The sequence below is a fragment of the Syngnathus typhle genome, linkage group LG6 (assembly GCF_033458585.1).
Source record: "Syngnathus typhle isolate RoL2023-S1 ecotype Sweden linkage group LG6, RoL_Styp_1.0, whole genome shotgun sequence".
Lineage (NCBI taxonomy): Eukaryota > Metazoa > Chordata > Actinopteri > Syngnathiformes > Syngnathidae > Syngnathus > Syngnathus typhle.
In genome coordinates this window covers 11,166,520-11,189,851 of record NC_083743.1, presented here as the reverse complement: position 1 = coordinate 11,189,851, position 23,332 = coordinate 11,166,520, and the positions used below count along the sequence as shown (strand labels likewise).

At 40.0% G+C, this 23,332-nt stretch overlaps 1 protein-coding gene across 1 annotated transcript; it reads right to left on the bottom strand.

The window, feature by feature from the left end:
- Positions 1–1,491: 1,491 nt before the first annotated feature.
- ets1 (v-ets avian erythroblastosis virus E26 oncogene homolog 1) lies at positions 1,492–23,332 on the bottom strand. Its single transcript, XM_061281709.1, has 8 exons — positions 23,003–23,332; positions 11,366–11,485; positions 10,710–10,910; positions 10,370–10,447; positions 8,973–9,218; positions 7,715–7,975; positions 5,408–5,526; positions 1,492–4,256 (listed from the first exon to the last, which is right to left on the bottom strand). Exons 1-8 carry the CDS (start codon positions 23,067–23,069, stop codon positions 4,041–4,043), a joined length of 1,308 nt encoding a protein of 435 aa, XP_061137693.1. The 5' UTR covers positions 23,070–23,332; the 3' UTR covers positions 1,492–4,040.

The following is a 23,332-nucleotide window of genomic DNA, read 5'->3' as shown; positions in this document are numbered from 1 at the left end:
AGGTTATTTTACGGAAACTAGAGAAACAGCTCGAACTAAAAGTAATACTCATTGCCACTCATTGCCAAACCTTCCTTTACCCTAACTTGGGTAAACAATGTAAGAATATACAAAAATGAGTACCTAGTTTCAATGTCTGTAGTCTAAAAAGACAATCATTTCTGTTCTCAGAGATCCCACATATTTCTTGAACATGTTCTCAAGAGAATTTAGTCAGATTTCCTATCAAAAGTGATGCATTGCAATCCAGTGACATTTATAGTAAGGGGGTATTTGTAAAAATATTGAAAATAAATGCATTTAATTTTGGGTGATGTTCGAGCCAAACGTAGTAAAGTACATCAGGGATGCCATTATAACTTCACAAACGAGCATAACAATAAATTAAGCGATGATGTGCAATTGGTCGTTGACACAATTAAGGCAAAATGTAGCATTGGACAGGGGAGTGAAGAACATTTGGAGACACATTAGATGGTTAAAAAACAAACAAATGATATTTTAGACAATCATTATTAATTCTGCAGGGGAAATATAATGACAAATCCAAGCATTATAGCCCCGAATGGAAAACGTAAATGTATTTGTAAAGTATTTCACGCATTTGCAATTTAATCAGTATTCTTGTCTTGGCACAGTAATGTTAAGACTGCGTGCCGGAGACAGATACAGCGTGCCGAGACCCTTAAGACAAATATTTAGGTTTGAGGTCTGACAAATGGGATGCTATAAACTGTCGGCGGCAGCACAGTAATACTTGCCTGTCAAAAGGATGCAGAATTTTTTTTGGGGGGGGGAAACTGCTGCCTGTGAAATTTCTCGTTTCGGCACACATTTTCTTTGTTGTGTGGTGAATACGCAGCTTTCAAATTACCTTACATTGAGGTACTAAAAGTGGAAGGTGGAGGAAAATAGCCTGAGAATCACCGTGGTGTCGTTGGGTTTCCGTGTTAAATACGGTAGTGTGAATTGTGGGGGATTTTCCTCAAACCTGCTGAGTATTCATGTCTGGTGTGGATCACGCAACAGCAGAAGGAACACCTGGCTAATTATAGCCACCATCCATTCTTTTCATCTTCTCTAAAATGTGACCAGTCCTCTGCAAAAATAAGTAAATACATCAATTGATTAACAGTGTTGATTTTTTCGGATGCCAAATATTTTTTCCCCGTAGGAAATGAGATTTATTTAAGCCGTTGAGGTTGTCAAGTAACATTCTTAACTGTCATACAAGAGTAAAAAAAAATAAAAATACCACCACTTTTGATGCATATCAAGAAGATTCCCGCATGTGATAGGGAGGCAGTCTCTTAACAAAGACAAAACAAAGCTTACTCTTAAAATTGAATTGAACTTTCTAATTTTTCACAATTTACTATGGACGCTTTATCCTGAGCAGGAGAGCCATGTGTATGGTTCTCCTATGTCACAATATTTTTAGTTCCGTTTCGTTTATCCCTCCATACAAACATAAATACACACGCAGTCAAATTATTTGTTCACATATATTTTATAACATTTTTGAAGTACACTTTAGAAATAGAGGCTACAGTTTATAAAACCTTTCCAGCAGAAATTATTGATGGGCCAGCATCAGCCTTTTTCTCTAGCAGACAGAGCTATCTTTTATTTAACAAAAAAAAAAAATGAAAATACCCATGGGAGGGAAAAAAAGAAAGAAAATCGCTACATTGTTCAATCCTGTGATACCTTTAATATCCCATGAAAGCACCAGATGTCTGCAAAATTATTTTATATAAAATATAAATTATTGAAAAAATTATTAAAATATTTGTGAACTAAATACAATTAAAAAAAAGGATCTCATAACAAAAATACTATAAAATATACAAAAAACAACATGAAAAAAAAAAGGTTTTCCTTCTGAATCCTTTTTTGGGGGAGATATGGGTGAGCCACAAACTATGTACAAACTATGACATACAGTAGATCTGTGACAGTACAAATTGCTCTGGAATAATTGCAACAATTTAAACAGAAAGTTTACTCCCAGCACATGAAACTGAAAAAGACAACTCCATCTTGCAAAAAAAAATTGTCTATGCCAAAGTTCCTCTTCTTAAAATGGGAGCTGATATACAAAACAGTGTTTTAAACATGTATGGAAAACAATAACAGTGTAGCTGATGAGAACCAAACAGTTGAAGTTCAAATTGGTGCTGTGTGTTTATGAGCGAGTGCTACGAATAATGACGGCTAGACAAACATCTTTCCAATAAAACAATCACTTGAAACAGTCAGTGGGAGACCCGTAGAAGCTAAATAATACATTGCCTTTGTTCTCAAGCCGGGCGCACCATTTCATTTCCAAAATGGTGAGAGAATCACGGTCCCCATCTTCCCAACTTTTGGGTCCATACACAAAGCACGGCTTCCAAAGACCTCACAAGGCTTTTGGTTATTATTCCGGCTTTGTCGCGTGCTTATTTGCGTAATCCCGATCGCTGTGACGCATTATGAAACACAAATCTGCACAAATAGACATTTCCAAAGCTATTTTCATCAATATGGGTAACATTCAGCTACTGTAAACAATAACATTGTATTCATAAGATGATGCTCAACTTTGGCATTTCCCATAAAGCCAGTGTACAGCCCGTTTGCCAAACTCATCTGGAACCAGTGAACCTTAATGCACGAACATACATGGATGGAATCATAACCTCCCTCTAACTTCAAATTGTCTCTCAGACTATACACATATTTCCTGAGCATGTTCTCATGAGAAATTAGTTAGATCTCCTATCAAAAGTAATGCACTGTAATCCAGTGAAATTTCTGTTACTAATACTACTCGAGGAGAAAACTATATTTGATTGAAAAGTCAAACTTAATAAAGTACATCACAGATGCCATAACAAATTTAGAGATGGGCATTACAATAACTTATCGTTAAGTGGTGACTGTGCAATTTGTTGTTGATTAATTGAATCTTGATGCAATTGAAGCAAAATTGATTATTAAACATTGGAGACACATGATTGTAATTTTTTTAAAATATTTTACATTATCATTAATAATATTTCTACACAGGAAAACATGATATACATACACAGTACATACTCGCCTGACAATTACAAAAAAATAGTAATTTAGCGTTTAATTTCTTGATAAAATGTCATCAAATGCCCATCCCTTGCTTGTGGAGTGCGATTAGCTTTTAATACAATTCGAACTAAATTCTCGTGAGTGCACATTTACTTCCTTCTCTCTTCTTCTCTCCATCGAACACATGCAGCTTTCTTTCTCTCTACTACCTCTTTACAAAGTTAAAACTCCAATCCGAGATCTGCGTTCAGACATTCGGAGCATTCTTTCCTTAACTACACTTCACTTGTGACTTTTAAGACGACTAATCAGTGAACCGACATTTTTTTTATACATACTTTGAAACAACCATAGAATTCCGCGCAATGATTGTCTACCGTTTGCTAATACTGCTGGTATATGTAAAAAAAAAAAAAAACTTCAGCAATATGTCTTAGACAAAAAACCACATGGAAAAAAAAAAGTTTCATAAGCAACTGCTACTTTCAGTCATTTCATAGACACGCTATGAGTGATCTCACCCCACGCAATCCCATCAGCATGCTTCTCCTGAAAGGCTTCGAGAGCCGTTTGCTTCCACTAATTTACCTTTGTAGTTGATACACAACATACAGTAGATGCCTGCTGATGGGGTTGGATGGGCTGCTGTCGTCATCACTAAAATAATACTTATCATCTTGACACTTTTTGGTCCAAGCTGAAAAAAAATAAAAATAAAATTAAAAAATGGTCTTGGTCCTGTCTTGTACTCCACCAGCATAGTGGAACCTACATCTGCAAATACACCAACCGAATTTTTATATAACAGGCTTTTGGTTTTGGTTTTCTCATCCAAGACCGCTAAGATGACAAAACCAGTTAGTCGTTAAAAAGGTTTTTGTCCCCTCCCCCCAAATAAAGGTTCGTTAAGACCACTTAATGAGTGCCGGTCCGCGTGGCTTCAAAGTCTTTTTCCATGTTTCTGTCGACTTTCACTCGTCCGTGTCTGGCTTTACGTCCAACATGGCGTGCAGCTCCTCGGGAGTGTAACCCAGCAAGCTTTTTAAGTCACAAACAAAGCGGTACACGTAGCGCTTCCCCGACGTCTTGTGGATGATGTTCTTATCGTAGTAGTAGCGCAGACCACGGCTCAGTTTCTCATAGTTCATCTTGGGCTTGTTTTTCCGCTTTCCCCACCTGCGAGCAACCTTAAGAGCCAGGGGAAGAAGATAGAATGAGCGGATTAGGATTTGCCATTTAGATTATGAAATTATTACAGCATATGTTTTATAGCCCGGGTAATATTATCAGAGAATACATCCTCAATGATGCAATTGTATGTTACGCTTTGAGCTTTTGTATGAAGGAGGGGGTAATGCTGAAATAGCATAGCTAATGCAAGATGCACCATACGTACTTCTAAATCTCCATAACAACAATTAAACTCCATAAACAATGAAAAAAGTGTGCATATCTAATTAGAAAACTTTATACTGCAATGGTAGTTTTACTGCTATCTAGTAACACTGGTCAAAAAGAAATCGTACAATTGTCGAAGTGAGTAATCTTTTTCAGATTCCTTTTTTGTGCTTATTACGAATCTACCCTCATTTTTACTCTAGCACATCCGATTATCAGCATCACAACAATAATACAATAGAAATACAATAATATGTATTATATTTTGTAATATTTACTATTTAAGGGTTAAGTTCAAGAACAGGTGGATTTTTTTCAGCATACCTATACAACGCATGGTCAAATCTGTTCTGTGCAATATTTTATTGGTAAAACTTAAAACCAAAACATTAAAATGTAAAAAAACAAGATTCGCTAGAAGAAAGTAAAAACCAGTATAATCTACAAATGACTTACTGTCAAATGAGTAGCAGTGCATATTGTGTATAATTATGCACTGCACTTTTAGCACGTTAGTATATGAGTGAATGTGTTCCACTATGATACTGAAAATATCCCTTTGCTTGTAATTGTTCATTTTTACAATCCAACAAATTTTGTGAAATCCAATTTCCTTATGGTCCAAACATTCACATTATCAATAATATAGTTGAATCACAAGGATTTTAGCAATAACTTATTAAAGCAATCATACCATTCGAAATGAGCTAAAAGAACTCGCTTTCAGATCAATTAACTTGTGCTTATAGAAAAAGAAGCACTTTTGACTTTTGACTTGCATGACAGGTAGGAATCAGGCTCACCCATCTTTTACAATTACCCTCATGGAACCAAACAACAATTGTTGCAAAGTAAAAGCAGCGTTTGTTCATGTGGTTAACTACTTTGGACCTCCCAGCACGTGTGCCAGTGTGACTTGGGGGGGTTCGCAACCTCTCACCTCATCCGGGTCGGAGAGCTTGAACTCCCAGCCGTCGCCTGTCCAGCTGATGAAGGACTGGCAAGACTTATCGGTCAGCAGCTCCAGGAGAAACTGCCACAGCTGAATGGGACCCGTGCCTGCAGACCACATGAAAAACACAAGGTTTCCATTTTGGGAGAACTTACTCCTTGAAATCAAAATATGGAGCGACATTCAAGAGTATTTCACTGCCACACAGCAATGTAGTTCATTTCAGGTACCGTGTTTTTTCATGTATAATGCGCAAAATTTAACTAATTTATTGTCCTAAATCTGGGGTGCGCATTATACATGGGTACAAAAATATATATATATATATATATTTATATATATATATATATATTTTTTTTTAAATCCGGATATGATACGGAGGCCGCCATTACAGATGTGCTTTTTTCTCTGCTGTTCACTTCAAACACGCTCCATACGAACACAATGCGCTCGTATCAGACGCTTGCTCGATCACCTGCTCGTTTACTATCACAATGTACCCTACACAAATCCGAAACATTTCTTCGCTATCGAGTTTGCTAGCGCATGCGCAGTGATACTGACCAGCAGAATAACATCCGGTTGTTCCCAAAGATGATCTTTTTTCTGAAATAATTTTACGTTTACGGACTTAAGTAGGAGTCAAAATTTGGGTGCGTATTATACATGGGTACAGGCTTTTTTCCAGCATCGACATGCCGTTTTTAGGGTGCGTATTATGCATGGGGGTGCATTATGCATGGAAAAACACGGTAATAGGCATTGAGAAAGAAGTCACACTCTAAACTGTGGTAAAAGGTGACTTCACAAGTCCAAGTACAATGTATCCCTTTGTGCTTCTTTCATGCATGACTGTTAAATATTCATATGGGTCAGAAGGGTATTAAACTAAACCTTCTGAAGCAGAGCAAACCCAAAGAAGGGCCATGTATTCACTAAAATGTCCTTCATTGTGTTTTCATTTTTCTGCCCGTCTCTCTTCATACTTCAGAATAGCATTTTTTACTTATTTGTTTTTTTCTACATTGACAAAATCACTGATTTTTAATGACCTGCCTGTAGAACTCGGGGAACACAAATTGTGCGTGAGGTTTAACATTTGTTGTGCAATAAACTCTTATAACCAGTTGAAGGCTGATGGCTTACAGTGTGGGCGGAAAAAAGAACAAAAGCAGAACAGACTGTTTAAAAAAATGGTTTTGAGTCTGTGCTAGATTGACTGCAGCACACTTTGATGTTGTGGCTTTTCGGCATATACGTACACGAACCCACCTCCTGCTTAGGCGTGCATGTTGAAATTACACCTGCTTATGCAGCACAACGCCCCAGCAAATACCCCCCCCCCCCAAAAAACATATGCAACTATAGAAGTGAAAGCCACTTCTCTGAGAAAAAACAAATCCGTCTTTGTATAACGTAACCAAAGCGTTTGGGGAAACAACGCATGTGAGTTTCACACTAGACTTGACATTTCTGAGCATGCAGATTGTGTTTGAGTACGGTAAGAATGGATATGGTGCTAACACTGGCCCTCTTTCACAGTTTTGACTCACATTCCAACGTCTGCCACTGCAACAGCAAGGCCCTTCACCAGCAATGAAGGCCACTCTCGTGTATAAAACGCAGACTACAGTTTTATGAAAAGAAAAATGTTTCCAAAAATATCTTACAATGGCCTTGTACTGGAAAAGTGTACAGTGGGGCCTCACATTCTCCTAGAATGTGACCCACCCAAATGGAAAATTTTATCCATGAAAGTATAACTAGCAAACAGGCTACTAAAAGTAAAAGAAAATTAGAATATTGAGGATTTTTGTCCCGCAATTTCCTTTCCAACAAGAGCCTAAACAGTTGTTTAGGTTTGGATACTATTAGACGACATGTAAGACTGAGTGTAGGACAGAACTGGTAGGTTTGAGCTACATTTGCATCAGGGGAAGTTTGAAGATTTACATTAACTGCCTCTGAAAATGCCACAAAAGATGAAGTGATAATTTGACTTGGGTTGGCTATGTATAAGGGCAGGCTTATTTTCAGTTTCAGCAGCATTGCTGAGACAACCTGGAAAAAATGTAGGTTGAGATGCGGGTTACAGATTAGAAAGAGGCAGGTTAGAAGTGAACAAAAGAGAGTGAGAAGCAAAAACAAGAAAGAAAAAGGAGACTGCTCAAGCAGTATGGGGTTTTTTTGTGTGTGCAAGAATTTTCCTTGCTTTGTTAAAAGAACGTGTCATTTTTGGTGGCAACAGGACGCCAAGTAGTAGCGTTTCAAATGATGTCCTACTAAACAGGTCACCTGTGTATCCTGCAAGCGCCGCTGCTGGAATGACGGGTTTGTCTTTGCTGAGGTCTGAGCGTTCCCTCACATAGTCTTTAAAGGTGCCCTTGGGCTTGTGGCCGTGCAACGCTGTGGGGTAATCCTCCGAGTCAAAGCTGTCATACGAAGGTACCCGCTGTAGACTGTTGAACGACGACTGGCTGCTCCAGGACTGCGTCAGACGGTCACAGCTTTCGTAGCTCTCAATACTCTCAAAAGAGTCCTGGCCACCCAGTTTACCTGCACAGAAATGAAAAAGGTTAAAAAAGATCACAAAAAGTCACATTAGATACTAAACAATCCTGACAATTGTGTGAAAGTGTCTTCACCTTAATACATAATAAGCTGGCTTTCGGCCTAAGATAATGAAACATTAGAAAAAACACGTCACTTTCTTGACAGTAGTCCTTTGTATGGGTCGACCTCAGCATTTCACACCTCATTTCACTTGTAACCACCATTTGGAGTTGATTTCAAACAGTAGAAAATCACACAAATGTCTCGCTATTTTTGGTCTTGGAAAAGATAAGGGCTGCCTTTCATTGGTGAGTCATTAACAAATGATAGATAATGCAGCACCTTGATTGATGCTGAAATCTTCAACTGGCCAAATTGGAGCCACATGTGGCTATCAGTCGAGCCACAAAAATACTTTCCCACGAGAGCACAATGCGGGGTTGAAAAGTAACATGTGGTGTGTGGGATGCACAGGGATTGGATCTTAGTGGCTAGCGGGAATTTGTACAGTACACAAAGCATTTGTTCATAGGTGGAAGTTGAGGACACAGTCCTGGGCTTTACCATATATAAATGTCATTATCATTAATAAGAGCATGGTTGAAGCTAAAAATCTCAAACTGCCAACTTGCATACACCTTAAAGAGCATTTATTTGTTTTAGTGTGAGACTATAAACGCAGATAGTGGTGTGTCTCTATCAGGTTGCCCAACCCTTGCCCCCCCCTCCCAAAGAAAGTTGCTGTTTTCCCTCGACCTAGAACAGTGTGAAAAGAAGGTTTGCCGAGACCACAAACACATCAAAGGACCTGTTTATCTCATCTGGTACCATCAGCACACTCAGACAGCAACGAAATGTGCACAAGCAACACCGACATGGCTCCCACAAAAAAATAAAAAATAAATCATGCACATTTTAGTAAACATGAGGATCTGCACACTACAGAACCCCGCAGATTATTCTGAATTTCAAATTCTTCCATACGTTTTGACCCTCTCACCTCTGCTAAGACGTCCCACACACATGTTGTCAGGGGATACCACCTCTTGTTTGACGGAGAAGTAGTCACCCTGCAGGGGGTTGAGGGGTGCGTCCCGTAGGATGACTGCAGGGTATTCGCTCTCGTACTTGAGCGTCAGTAATTCCTCTGAGCTGATGGGGTGAAGCGTCTGGTACGACTCTGTGATGAAGCTGGGCTCTGAGTATTCAGAGGGGGGAACGCACTGGGCATGCTCGACGCCATAGCCTAAAGATGGGGGGGAGCAGAGAGAAAGCAGAGCAGGAAAAGGAAGAGCAAAACAGTGGAGTAGGATCAATCTTATGAGCAAGCTGTGTGATTATCCTTCATGTGAAGACTATAACAACTGTGGCAGATGACACAGCCAAGGCTTCACTGATATCATGGCTTTAAAAAAAAAAAAAAAAAAACATTCACCAATGTGACAACTGTTTACATCTCATTTGATTGTTTGTCATTCAAAATGAGCTCCTTGGAATAGTTCCTGTTCCTATGTGTGCTAACTTAGCCCCTTAACCACTTTGACCTCAAAACACTCTTGTTCTGTCCTTGCATTACATGTTAGCAATAGAATGAAGACATGACATTTTGTCTGTAGATCTGAGTTAGGGTGCAATTTTTTTTTTTTTCTGTCTAACAAGTCAACATGGCATCAACAGCAATGTCACCCGCCAGAATTGTCTGACACCTATACTCCAGAACATAGATTGCTAGCTAACTCATGGACAAACAAACTAAAATATAAAGCAAATATAATGTTTTGTGTTCCCTGACTCTGATGTGTTTTAAAATGTATTTATTTTATCTTAAGTACTCTCATTAGGATCCTCATCGTTTTCAAAATTAATACAAACAAAAGAATTAGATGTTGTTTAGCTGTCAGCTTTTGAACATTGCACTCATTTGCAGATATAGTATCAAAGTCAAACATTTAAATAACGACAAACTTGCGTAGTTCTTGTTTTGATATATTCTAATAACTGTGATTAGTGAATTACTGTGTGATGCATTCTGACTTCTTATTCAACCAACAACATTAGATGATGAACAATGAACATGGATCCACAGAACTCTTGTGATTGATGGCACTGTGACAATCAAATTGTTGCGACTGATTATGTTGAATAGGATTTCAAAAATCCTCAAGGTTCTTTTATACATGAAAGGAAAACCAAAAAGACAACAAAAAGACTGTCCTGGAAAGGATCAATGTTTTAGGCAAAATTATTTATAATCACACAACCATTGGGCTGCATTAAAAGTAATTAAACATAGGGAAACGTTTTCTCTTCAAGGTTTGAATGTCCTACCTAGCCTATTTTCAGATGACATCCTATAATATTGCAACATGAGTGAAATTGAGTGTGGCAAGTACTTACTGACAAAGTAGTCTGAGGTATAACGGGATTCCTGGAAGTTGGAGGTCAGTCCGTTGTTGGGGTAATGCTTTGTGTCTTCTTCATGAAAAATAGATAAAGAATCAGTTGCTAAGCGTCAGTGACCTCGACATTGATTTTATGTATCACGTAACTGCATACAGCAATATGAAATATTAATGACTTCAGCTAACGTGCGCCTTCCTGTTTGGCTCCTGTTACTACAGCAAATATCGACTAAGTGAATACAAGCAGAGATCACATCTCTTGTGTGGTTTTCTCACATTTTACATTTTAGCGTCATCAACCTTCTAACCTCTGTGTGAGAAAATGGCTGATTTACCTTTTTGAAGCATTTCTAAATGTTCCCAAAGGATGTCGCCCACAAAGTCAGGTGCTAAGTCTAGGAAGCGCTCCTTGCCCATGGCGCACAGGCTGCCGCCATTCATGCAGAATCTGTCAAAGTCGACGTTCTTCAGACTGAACTCGTTCACAGTCCACGTGAGCCACGCTGCTACATGGTTTTCCGTCCATTGTCTGGGGTCTGGAGAGGATCAGAGGGGATAACTGAATTTTTCAACATTCGTTTGCCGCACATGGTGGTAAAATGCTCTGAATAGAACTGGCTATAATCAGTCCACTTAAATCAAACAGTCAGGCATCAGTGGATGTAAATAGGCAGGAATTAATGAAGGTACATCTGTACAATTCCACTGACAAATACCGTACAGCAGTCCTTCTGTTACCAATAGCAGGAATAGGCTCTGCAGTTGGCATCAATTAGGAAGCTGTGTAATTAATTACTCTGCTGTCTACATTCTATGGATGTTGCTGCAGTCAGCCTGAAATGCATCATATGAGGCCATTTTTTGTTATCTACTGAAGGATCTGATGCTTCATATGCAGCACATTGTGGTTTTGAGAGCTGCTCACTTTTTGTAATGATGGCAACTCCCTCCATTGAAACAACTACATAAATGGTGTACAAGCAAACGGTACCTTTGGGGATACCCAGTCGCTGTTGTTCTTTGGTGAAGCCACTAAAAGTAGCCTTTAGCGCTTGGGACATCATCTCTTTACTTCCGGGGGTTAGCAGGGGAACATCTCCACACTCGGGATCTGCCAAATAACAAGTTACAAAGAGGAACAAGTTGAATAAGACTGTGGAGAAATTGTGTTAGCTAGTTTATTTGGAATTCTACTCACAAACAAAGGGAAAATGCAGTCTTACAGGTACTTTCTGTGACGAAATAATATTTATAGAAACACAAACATCTACCTGACTGTAACAATCATCATCTTAAACATTGAATGCCGTAAATATTTGCTTTAGGTGTCAAAGCATTTCAGTACATTTTTTTGCCTGGAGTTCAGTTTCCAAATAAACACAAGATGTATATTTGCCGTTTCTCTAATGGCTGCCCTCTACCGCACATACCTTCACGTTAGGTGGGTGGGCGGTGGCTAACGCCTGGTGCCCATCAGTGACACCATGACCCCCTTTAAAGCGCTCCTACAATGTTGCCCCGACACAGTGGACCCACTGTCGCCAGACCAAGCATGGGGTCAAACCCTGGGAAGGGTCAAGGGTCAAAAGATGAGGTGATGTCATCATGGCTGTAGGCAAGGGCAAGCCAAGTTGGGGGAAGCTATCTTGAGGGTCTCAGTCAAACACTACACTCACTGTTCTCTGCTCACAGCCAGTGGGCACCCAGTGGGGAACAAAACTCTCTTTGATGCCTTTAAACAGTGCCTGATGACTCGCGCTCATCTAATTAGATTGACCATACTTAAGAAGTGTGGGACGCACATGAGGCCAACAAGGGCGATGATAACGGAACAATGGGCAAGACCCCAAGGCCACCTACATTACAAGGACAGGCTGCAAAATACTAAATGGACAAATGTACTACAAATCACAAAAAGTTCAAATAATTGTCAAAAGTATGCACGCTGTAAGTTTAATAAGCAAGACTGACAAGTACAATGTGTTCTATTACTATTGCCAGTCAGACATTGAGTCATTATATTGCCTGATAAGCTTGAGTATAAATGAGTTACAGTTTAACCAGATTTTGAGTGCCTTGAAGACACGTCATCATTTCGCATAAGGCTTACTTTTGTGAAGTGCTAGGTTTGCTCCCATGATTGATACAAAAAAACATGTAAAATATGTAGCTCCAATGTTTTGGGTGGATATAATAGATTTTAATCAGTAACATCAGTCACCTTTGACATAAGTTTGCAAATTGGGATCATTTGAGTGCTGTTAGCACTGTGAATGATAATTAAAAAATAAAAATATACATAAAAAAAAAAAGCAGGGACCTCACAGCAGTTGCTGCTCTAGTTCTCATAAACTGTTGTTGCAGCATCACATTTTCAGACATCTCCACTCGGCTGGTGGTTTAATCAACCTGCAGCGCGCACTGAAGCGGCGTACGCTTCACGCCTGCTATGACCACTCACTGACATCTCGACCCAATTTGGAATTCACAGCAAATTTCCCTCCTTTCGCCTATGCAACCAATCTCAGTCTGTAAAATTAGTTGTTGTTTTTTTTTTAGTTACTATGCTCTGTGTAAAAAACAAAATAAGTAACAGTTTTACCCTGTGTGATTTAGTAGTATCTTGAAAGAGTATATCTGTGGAATGGCAAAGTTGGTGATCACAATTTTGAAAGCTACTATAATATATAATTTGCTGCAAATAGAATAAACACCAGACTTACCGGGTCATTTAAACTGACACACACTTTTCCTTTCCATTTGATGATAAATTATTATATATGTATGCACTACTTATGCAGCCTCAAAATACAAAAACCTGCTTTTCTCATCTCCATTTGATTTTTTAAAAGAAGGCTAAATGTTACAAATGCTGAAAACTGAGATGTGATTGGGGCTCAGACAGTCTATGCTTTGATGTAAAGGACACGACAAAGTGTGGCCTTTTATTTAAACTGGATCGAGTTGAGTTTGTCTGCAGTTTCCAACTGCTTGAGCCTTTCCCTCCCCATTGCTTTTATCAGCCTTTACAACTTTTAACTTACTATTGAAGACTCTAACCCACTGTAACACAAAATCCTCCATCAAAGACATGCAAGACTTAGAGCTGCCATTTAATGCTCTTTGATGCAAGAAACATGAGCTACGGTGAGCGTAAACGCCAAAACTGAAATGGGAGAGATTTATTTTGCTTGCATTTGGATAATGAAGAAGATAATTGCCCATTAGTCCCACAGTAAATAATTACATTAGTATGCTAATGGCAGAAGTGGTATTAGTGGTGACGGGGATTAGTGTGTTTGTCAAACATATTTATAACGGACTTAAACCAGCAATCTTCCAACTGGTTGCCGGGCATTTTCACTTTTTAGTCGTGATATCCGTTGTTTAAAATGAGTTTTAAGTGATACAGCAAAGGATATCGAAATGTTTCTGCTTAAGGAAAAGAAACACTTATCACAGATTGTTTTCTCCAAGTATATTGATTTTTAAAGCTTTTGTGAATTGCACTAAAGACAGGCACGCCAGTGCAGACAGGACATACTCCATTCTAAAGGACTAATGGTAATAGCACTATCATCTCTGGGAATGATCCATATGAGCCTTATCTGCGGCAGAGAGCTAATGTGCAGTGTGGATCCATTAGTGAAAGAGGCTAAGCTAGCATCATTCTAGGTGGTATCTAGTAAATGATGCCCTTATAGGATTTCAGTGTCTGCAAGTCCCATTAGAAACACAATGGTCAAGCAAGTTCAAGCATCCACAAGTCATCACTTTCCACATTAGGCAGTGTGGTTCCCCCCACTTAGCTTGCAACTGCAGGAGTGGCACTGTCAAGACCCATTGTGGAAAATACATTGTAGAACATATAGAATAATTTATTTTATATGTCGTCTATTCGGAGAAGTGAATCAGTTGTTTAGGCATTGATTAACCACACCTCTCTGAATAATGGACAGGCTACTGACTGTGCTGTTTTCACAAAAGGAGTCTCACAAACATGCTGTGCACCTTGAAAGTTGCAGGCAAGCCCATTCCCAACAACCAGCAAAGGTTTTGGAAAGGCCTGAGTTATGAACATCAACTTCTGGAATAAATAAGCCTGAGCACCAGACAGGTGTGACCTTGAACTTCTTGCAGTCATTTCTTCAAAAAGAGTATACAGCAGGGCAGAGTTGAATAGGATACCCAGGGAACATCCTGAGGACGTAGGTGCTTCAGGACCGCTAAGTATGGGGGATGAGTCACCAGCCTGTAATATGATCTCATGAACGGGAGGTCTCACAAGGCTCCCTCATTTTTAGTGTCTCTGGTATGACATCACTGTGGGATCTGTGCCATCTCCCAGGCTCTGTTGGAGACTCGTTTCATTCATAAAGCCTGACTAAACTGCCGTCTCCACTTTTGTGATGCAATGATACAAGCATCGCATGCAACTAAAGCCAACACAATGGGACAATATGCTTATTATCATCCAACTGAGCTATAATTAGCCCTGCAGAGTTGATTCTGTGAATGGCTGGGGGTCGGTATGAGAAGCAGACATGTGGGGAATTAAAAAAAAAAAAAAATTAGAAACTTTGCTCCTTGGTGTGCAAAAAAACATCTTAAGAGTCAATTTCCTGTGGCTGTTCACCTCCTTTGGGTAATCGGGCAAGTTGTGGGTTCAGGTAAAGGTCAGATACTTAAGGTCCACCACTAAGGTGTTTGCGAATATCCCACAAAACATGCATCTAGTTCCAGTTAAAGCAAGGGGCGGGGGAGGGGGCTCTTACAATTGGCACTTTGAAGCATGGGCATCTACCCACAGCTGACCAGAGGTGACAATTGTATCTGGGAGAACCTTTGATGGAGATCTTATCAGAACCCTTGGTTTGAAGCCATGGGCTCACACACCCAACAGAAATGAAGGGAGTCCATTCAGAGTGATGAAGTGTCGGCTCTTGGCGGCAGTGGAGCAAGAGGGCAGCATGGCAGTCTGGTTTTGAGAGGGCTGCTTGTTCAGACGGCTGTTTAGATTTCCATCTCAGTTCCAAAGACCAGGAATAGAAGCGCAGAAGCAGCTCTAACCAACGTGAAGGCTAGACTGCTCCTAACGCAAGGACAGTGTTGGCCATATCCGCTACACAAACCAGGACCAGCCCTCCTGCACAGACTATGATGCTGAAACTGTAGTTTTATTCTTAGACAGCAACCACTGTATTTTGGCTGCCCTGTTGGAGCACAAGCCTGTGGTGGTGTATGGAAGGCTGTGCGGTGTGAAGCCACTCCTGCTGACATTTGTCATTGGCAATGAAACTGGAGTTGTCCCACATCATCACAACCACAGACACGGCGGCTACTGAAGTAGACAATAAGTGAGACTAATACAGCACAGCGGCCACACGATTCTTTCTATTTCCTCTCCATAAGTCTCTCAAATCACATTACCGTATGATGTGCAAGTGCTACTGTTTCTGCTTATCTCCCAGCCCTAAGCCCTCAGAGACGCTTAACATCTTTTCACCAGTATTTTGATGGTACTTTTTCTTTGTGGTAAGTGGGGAAACTAAACACTTTCAGCATGATTTGGCTGCCAGTTAGCTTGCATACCCTTCTTATGAGCAACATTCTGAGTTTCCAAAGTGTGAAAAGGCCTGTGGTTTAGGTGTGCCTCAAGTTTCAGTCACACGCTTTTCGCAATATATCACCAAAACTTCTTTTCTTCAGTTAAAATACAACCAGAGTGCAACATCTGCCATTTGTCACCTATACATTTAATGGGTGAATGGTCAAGGTTCTTATCAGCTACTTTTTGTTGTTTTTAATACAGTTTTAAGAGACGTCATTTTTTTTAGACGTTGTGAAATTCTGTTATTTTAAGGTCAAACTCCTGACTAAGCTGATCATCCCATACCGCTACCAATGCTGCTACTGAATTCAAGATGTTGGATCCTACCAAGGAATATTACCACACTAGGCAGGGGAAAATGAGACTGACCAAGTGTTCCACTAGAGAATGCAGGTGGTTCAAGTACAGGCTCCATCTTTGATGTAAACAAACAGGGGATGCTCTGGGGGGACTGTTTGGGCATTAAACCAAACAGACCACACATCTGACAAACAGTTTACTGTGAGTGTTGCAATTTTTTCCACAAAACATGGCCCATTTTTACATCCAAGCTGATACATTCTGCAACCAGGTCCCTTATGTAAGTCCATATTATTTGGGACAGTCACGTTATCAACAATCGGTGGACCATTGCTTGAGGAAGAAAATTAAATAGGTTGCAAATTAGAGTCAACTTTAATTTTAGATATTCATTTTTCCCTTGTCATACAACGACTGCTGCTGTAAATTAGTGATACTTACACATCATTTGTTCACTTAACTGGAGAATTATGCCGATGTTTAATTGCATCATAAATCAAGTAATGCTTTGTTCAACCAAAGTAGAGCATCATGGTGATTAATTAATACAACAGTCCGTTATCAAGAAAAGAGTTCAGAACATTTAAAGTAAGATTGTCATCTCTAAAACAACATATTGTTTCATCAAAATAAAAACAATTTGGTCAAATACACAGCGAAAATGTCTTTAGAACCAAAGTATATTTATAAATATGTAACTTCCAGCTGTTTTTTCTGTGTCTTTAAAAAAATGTGGCCCTAGTCCTAGTGGTGGGAAAGTATGTATGTGCAGGAGGCAAACCACAGACTGCAGATGGATACTTGATAAATAAATGTCTCCCCCATACTACAATGTTTTCATCCCACATGCTTAACATTCCTCCTCAGTTTTACAATCACTAATGTATGGCACTCAGCTTTCTTATATTCCTCTTATGTGACCAAAAATGACGAGTAGCCTAAATGGCAAAATTGCTCTAGTACCAGATGATGAACGACTCTTCTGTTTTAGGCTTGGTGTAGACTGTGAGTATTAAGAGCATTAAAACATCTGGCAACATCTCTCAGTTTGCCTTGCTTTAAGACACATTTGAGTTTTCTTGAAACTAAGCAGCTGAGCTCAGAAAAGTTTCCAAAACAAGTCCGTCGGATTAGTGGAAATTTACTACTCAGTGTTTTGCAATCCTAGATGGGTTGGATTTGAAGTTATCATTGATGATAAAATCTGCTTCTTGTTGTCTTTGTGACTCATCACATCAAAGTGCGTGTTAGGGGAAGGGGGTTTAACATTAGCGTCACACTATCAATGTGACTGGTCATAATGAGAACATATGATATGTCTTGTCAAATTGTTGCCTGTCGACTCACAACGTGACCAACTGACCATATAAATATGCACTAAACAAACACATGAGGATTCCTTAGAATCCTGAAGCTTTTCTTTTCATGCATAAAATGATTCCTTGTATTCCCCAGTACGTACGATCAGTCGTTATTTGTGGAGGAAAACAAGACATAAACATATTACAACAATTTAACGGCTATAGTGTCTCTACTTTGTGGCTTTTGAATTGCCTTCATTGGCATTTACAGGATACGCTATACTTTGGTATGAGACGCAATTAGACAAAATGTCGTCGTCTTTCCATTTATTCACAGCCTTCATATATTTTTTATCTACTCCACTACACCCACCTAAACATGAGGCCGCAAAACGTTAAACGGACAGCCACCCACACAAACGCGCCCTTCTTTATCAGGTTTACTGTGGCAAGCCATTCATTCAATACACCTCTGATGCTAAAGGGAGGTATCAACAGTTGTAGCCCATTTGCTCACCTTCTGCCAAAAAGCTTGCCAACTGCGTGAGCAGGTGTTGTGCAGAAAGCACTTGGAAAAGAGAAAACAAGCGAAGAAAATCTGGAACTTGTATATCGAACAGAATGAGGAACATGGGCCCCAAGTGGTGAAACCAGCTGTCTTCCTTGACAGTGGGCTAACACTTAAAGAAGACTTCTATTATAGGATCCAAGGTGCCTCAATAGTCCTCTGAACGTCACATGACTGATCCACGTATGCATTTGTTTACGCTGCCATACCAGCAGGGTGGGAGTGATATTAGCAGAACGATTTACAATACAGAGTAGCGATAAAATGAACAATTCGTTCAAGTGAACTCACTTGAAATGCGTCACTTATCTCATTCAAACGTATCTAAGTGTAACCTACAGTTGTGCATTGACGAGTGTATCAAAGTCAATGTCAGACAAAGGGAGACGGGACATGCCATACAAACATTCCTCTCTGACGATAATATGCTATGACCGTTCTTTCAACAGAAACATTCGGATTTGCCGTTTGTTTCCGTTTTCTATCCTGCCAAAATGATCTTTTACATGTGGCACATCAACAAGACAATGTGAAGCTATTGAGCAGCAACAACAAAATCGTACATGTTGGGTAAACGTCGTAACTAGAGAAGTCATAGACCTGTCACCTATGTTGGCCGAAATTTGATATTCCCATTGCGATGGATGCTGCGAGGCAGAAGTTAAGTGCCGTGACTCAGGTACTAAATGGTAGAAACGTCTGGCGAGGAGACAAAGCACGGAGGAGATACCGCATGAATGTGATACTGAAAGAGTCAGAGGAACACTGCGAAAGAGAGTTGATTGAGTGGGTGGGGTGTGCAAACCATTGGAAAGCGTTAGAAAAGCTCATTTCATTTTGTCTGCCAAGGCACATATTTTCTCTTCATGCTTGTGCCTCAGTTGTGCAACGTGAGTAAAAAGACAGGTTGTTGAAGTCCAGGCAGACACTTCTCACCTCAACTTTTTTTGCATATTGATAAGCTGCCACAACCGTTAGTTGGCCACACCTTGCAAAGTTTTGGCTCTTTCAACGCCCACAGCCCCTTCCCCTGGCTCACACCATATGCTTGCTATTTGGCAGACTGCTGGCGTAACACGCCTTGCTTTATGACTAAGTTTTATAAGCAATGATTAAGGCTTGTAGTCGCTAGGGAAACTTTGCGATAGGGCCCACTCAGTGTAATGATTACACGTTTATACGGCTAACGCGGCAGATGACAGGCTGAATAAGGAAGTAATGACGGAAATTCCAATTCCACGTCACACATCGGCATCTTTGAACTGCATAAAAAGAAAGGTGTGTCATCATGGAAACCATTTTCTATTTTCATCTGCATGAATTTATATTATTTTTATACTTCGTAGTCATTCAGTCTGTCACCATGTACTACTATACAGAACAAGAGTTGTCTCATGTAATTATAACATCAATGTTTAAGGCTCCCTTACATCACTACACCCTTCCCACTCAACTAACTGACTTTGCTGCCTAATCAACATATTGATTGAGGGTGACACATGCACATAAAGGGGACATACTGACCTACAAAAGGTTTTGATTCAGTGAACCATTTAGTTCCCAGTTAGACATACTGTAGCACACACAATCATGAAAAAAAAAAAAAAAAACATGGACCTGCTAGCTTTAATTGGCTCGAATGATTGACGGTCCACATCGAGCAAAATCCTGATCGGCCAAACAATGTTTGCGCAGCTGCCAGGCAGCCGTGTATACTAACGATGGCATATATTACACAGCACACACTACAAAAAGTGCTGACACAAAGACACAAAAGCAAAACGAATCTTGCACAATACAGCGCTCTGGCAAATTTCTCTTGGCCATTGGCACCACCTGGTTTTATGTTCAAACGTCACATCAAAACAATCAGGATGTCGTAAAAGAACTCTCCAGATGACCAGCGGGAATGTCACTGACTAGTATTTTGATCAGCTAAAAGTTTGCAGTTTGAACTCCCGCTCCTCTATGCCACCACGCATGACGCCTGATCAACGGGAACATTCCTGTCTGTCGCTAAACCCTGACCTTAATGCCTAACCAAGACAACAGATCATTTCAACTCACTGAAAACTGGGATTGACTTGAGAAAATCAGACAATTAAGAAATCCAAGATATTTGAAACTGGAAGATCTTAGACCTGTGTTATGACTGCAGAGGAATTTGCAATCTGTAAAATTTATATAATTCAGTTTGAATCACAGTCCATGATAACGTCAAACAAGTTTTCAGCTCAGTGAGAATGGAAGGCCGACCTCAGCAAATTATGGAGCGCGGGCCACATCTGGCCCATCCACAATGTCTGACTGGTCCTCACATTACTTATGAAGTCAAAATTAAATGCACTATAGGCTGTGTTTTCATTTTGAAAGTGCTTTAATATACTTTTATTTTGATGTGCACCTGTGTGGGAGTTATTCTCTGAAACATCAACAGTTTCATAGAATGTACATAGTGGACGTTAAAATGTTCATAAGTCAGTTATTATACGTCCCATTTAGCCATCATCAATCTATCGAATGATTTGGAAGTCCCAACTATGAATTAGTTATTTGTTCACATTCTTGACATGGTTTCAGTGAATGCTGATTAAATACCATGTATTAATGTGATTTCAACAACTTACAACTAAAATTTGTATTTCAGCAGCTTGCTTAAACCGGACAATTTAATGCTTAAATTTATGTATATGGAAAACAGTTGAAGTACGGTAAGTTTGCTGGTATAGCCCTTGACAAACAGTTCTCATAAGGTTACTTTGGAAAATTAATTGTTCACCCCTGCTCTAGGGACTGGCTATAGGATTGTTGTCTGATGTGTAATGCCACGACAGAAGGGGACCATTGAGGGCTAAGAGGAAAAGTGTGATGATTAATACAGTCATATTGAATTTATTGTGATGCAGAAAAGCAAAAAATGTGTTTGTACTGGCTGCTCAATAAATATGGCAGAAGTCGATTAATAATTGGGGGAGTGGAATGTACACTGTAAAACAAGCTGATTTGACTAAGAAATTCAACCTAGAAGCAGCCTTGCATATTAAATATGTACTATTTTTAACTTTTAATAGATGTGTGATGCATGGAGACTTGAAAATAACTCCCCGTCTTCCAGCTGTCATGGTTTAAGGATAAGGCAGAGTATTTATTAATTGGCAATGAACTCAAGTTTATATTTCTATGAAATTTAAGGACAATCAAATGTGACTTAAAGCATTGCAAGAACAGCTAATAACATTTTTGTGATGGCAGTAGTTTGATACTTAAATGGATTCCTTCAGTTTTCATTATTTTCTGGAGCAATAGGAATAAAGTGGAAGTTTACCAGTGTTGGGGAACAAATTGTGTTTGACCTCAAATGTTCCACTGTAAAGTATAAAGCATTTTGAAACTGCTGAATTAGAACTCCCCTCTTGTAATGTTTCTTTTCAAGGAATCGATTACATGAACACTCAATGGAGGAGCACAAACCCAATGGAATGTTGACCTTCATTGGACACACCTTTGACCCAAACGGTTTGTGAGTTACCTCCCCTGGAGAGAGCTCAGTGACCTTGGCTAAGCTGAAACTTCACACTTGTCACATGAAGAGATAAAAATATATTACAACACATTAGCTTATGAACCACTTTAGCTTATTAGAGTTATGGACACGCAGCATTTGCAGGTGTTCTGGAAAACCAGGTGGCCACAGAACAAGGCCCTTTATCGATCCAAAAAGGGTATGTTCTAAGTTATTACCTCCATCAATGAGAATTTGTTCTGAAGTTGGTAAAATGAGCTAACTTAAAATGATGTGCTGGGGACAAGGCAGTCTTTATATTTTCAGGCTTTTTCCTTCTTCTGCTTGCAAAATGTAGGTCTATTGGTCTTGAGCATGATGTTTTTACTGTTTGAACTTGTGCATCTCAGTTTGAATTGAAGACAGTATTGTGTATGTGTGCATGTCAAGGGTTGAGTAACCATGAGTTGGTTTCGCGAGATAACAGCCACAGTTTTAACACCATCACATCTGTGTGCTGCTCTGCTCGGCACAGGTACTGACAATAAGATAGTGGTTAGTGTGATAAGTCAAGCGCAACTTTCCATGATGCACACAAACAAGAGCTGAGCTGCTAAGGCACGATGGGTTAAAAACGGCTGCTAAGTGCAAATAATATACCTCAAAATAAACACACACAATGAATGAAGCCACAAGGCTTAAAACCCAGCTGACAACAGTTGTGGTCTTCCCCTGGATGAGCCCCGGATTGCCCCTGGAGTAAGCCAAGAGTTCCAGGCAAGCCGGGTCAGCAGAGAGGCAAACCTCAACACTGCAGATTCATCACCTCAGCCTGCCTCAAAAAGTCAAGCAGTGAAGGGGGGGTACTGAAAGGTGGGAGGGATGAAGCCTCCCTTGCTGACAGCAGCCTTGGCGGGGTCAAGGATGAGAGTTAAGATGGAGATAAACATGGAGATAGATTGAGATCAAAGGGAGAGTAGAACACAAGCTAAAAATAAAGGCAAACACATGGCCTTGGAAAAGAACTTAGTTACTACGGAGACGTCAAATGGAAGTGCTAACTTTTCCCACTGTTGCATCACGATTTCACGTCTCAGATCACAATATGATTCATTCAGTCATAAAGCAGAAGCAAGCAAGGTATCATAAGATTGCATCACAGTCAAATCCGCAGGCGTGATTGCATTTTTTTGAAGTGATGTACCACATTGAGCAACCTCGACACTGAAATCTGAACGGCATGTCCTCCGTTGTAATTGGCGCTAAACGAATGAATTACTGATGCACGGTAGCTGAGCACCAGCCGCACGACACGCACAAAAAACTTCAAAAACAGATCTACTCACCGTCCATTTTTTCAGTCTTTATGATTGTCAACGTCGGCTTCATATCGACAGCTGCCGTCATGATCATCAGAGCAGAGGGTCGCTTCTAATTTAGCCGCTCCGATCACTCAATATTGGGGAGGGAATCTGGCGCGCGCCGCTCACTTTGAATGGAGCCTCTTTCTAAGTCTCAAAAACTCAAGCAAAATTCTGCTTTCTGTCACTTCCAAACTTGGCTTTCTTTCTCCCGGCACAACGTCTGCCCACACTCCCTTTTTTCTTCGTTCTTTCTCACACACTCACTAACACACACTCATTTCTTCCGCTCTGCCTCTGACGAGGGGTGTTGCA

Bases quoted from the DNA above. Each gene is read 5' to 3' on its own strand.
- ets1 (XM_061281709.1), bottom strand. From the start codon at position 23,069: ATGATCATGACGGCAGCTGTCGATATGAAGCCGACGTTGACAATCATA. The intron at 11,486-23,002 runs GTGAGTAGATCT...GTTATTTGGCAG, and splicing joins AAAGACTGAAAAAATGGACG to ATCCCGAGTGTGGAGATGTT. The intron at 9,219-10,369 runs GTAAGTACTTGC...CCCCATCTTTAG, and splicing joins TACCTCAGACTACTTTGTCA to GCTATGGCGTCGAGCATGCC.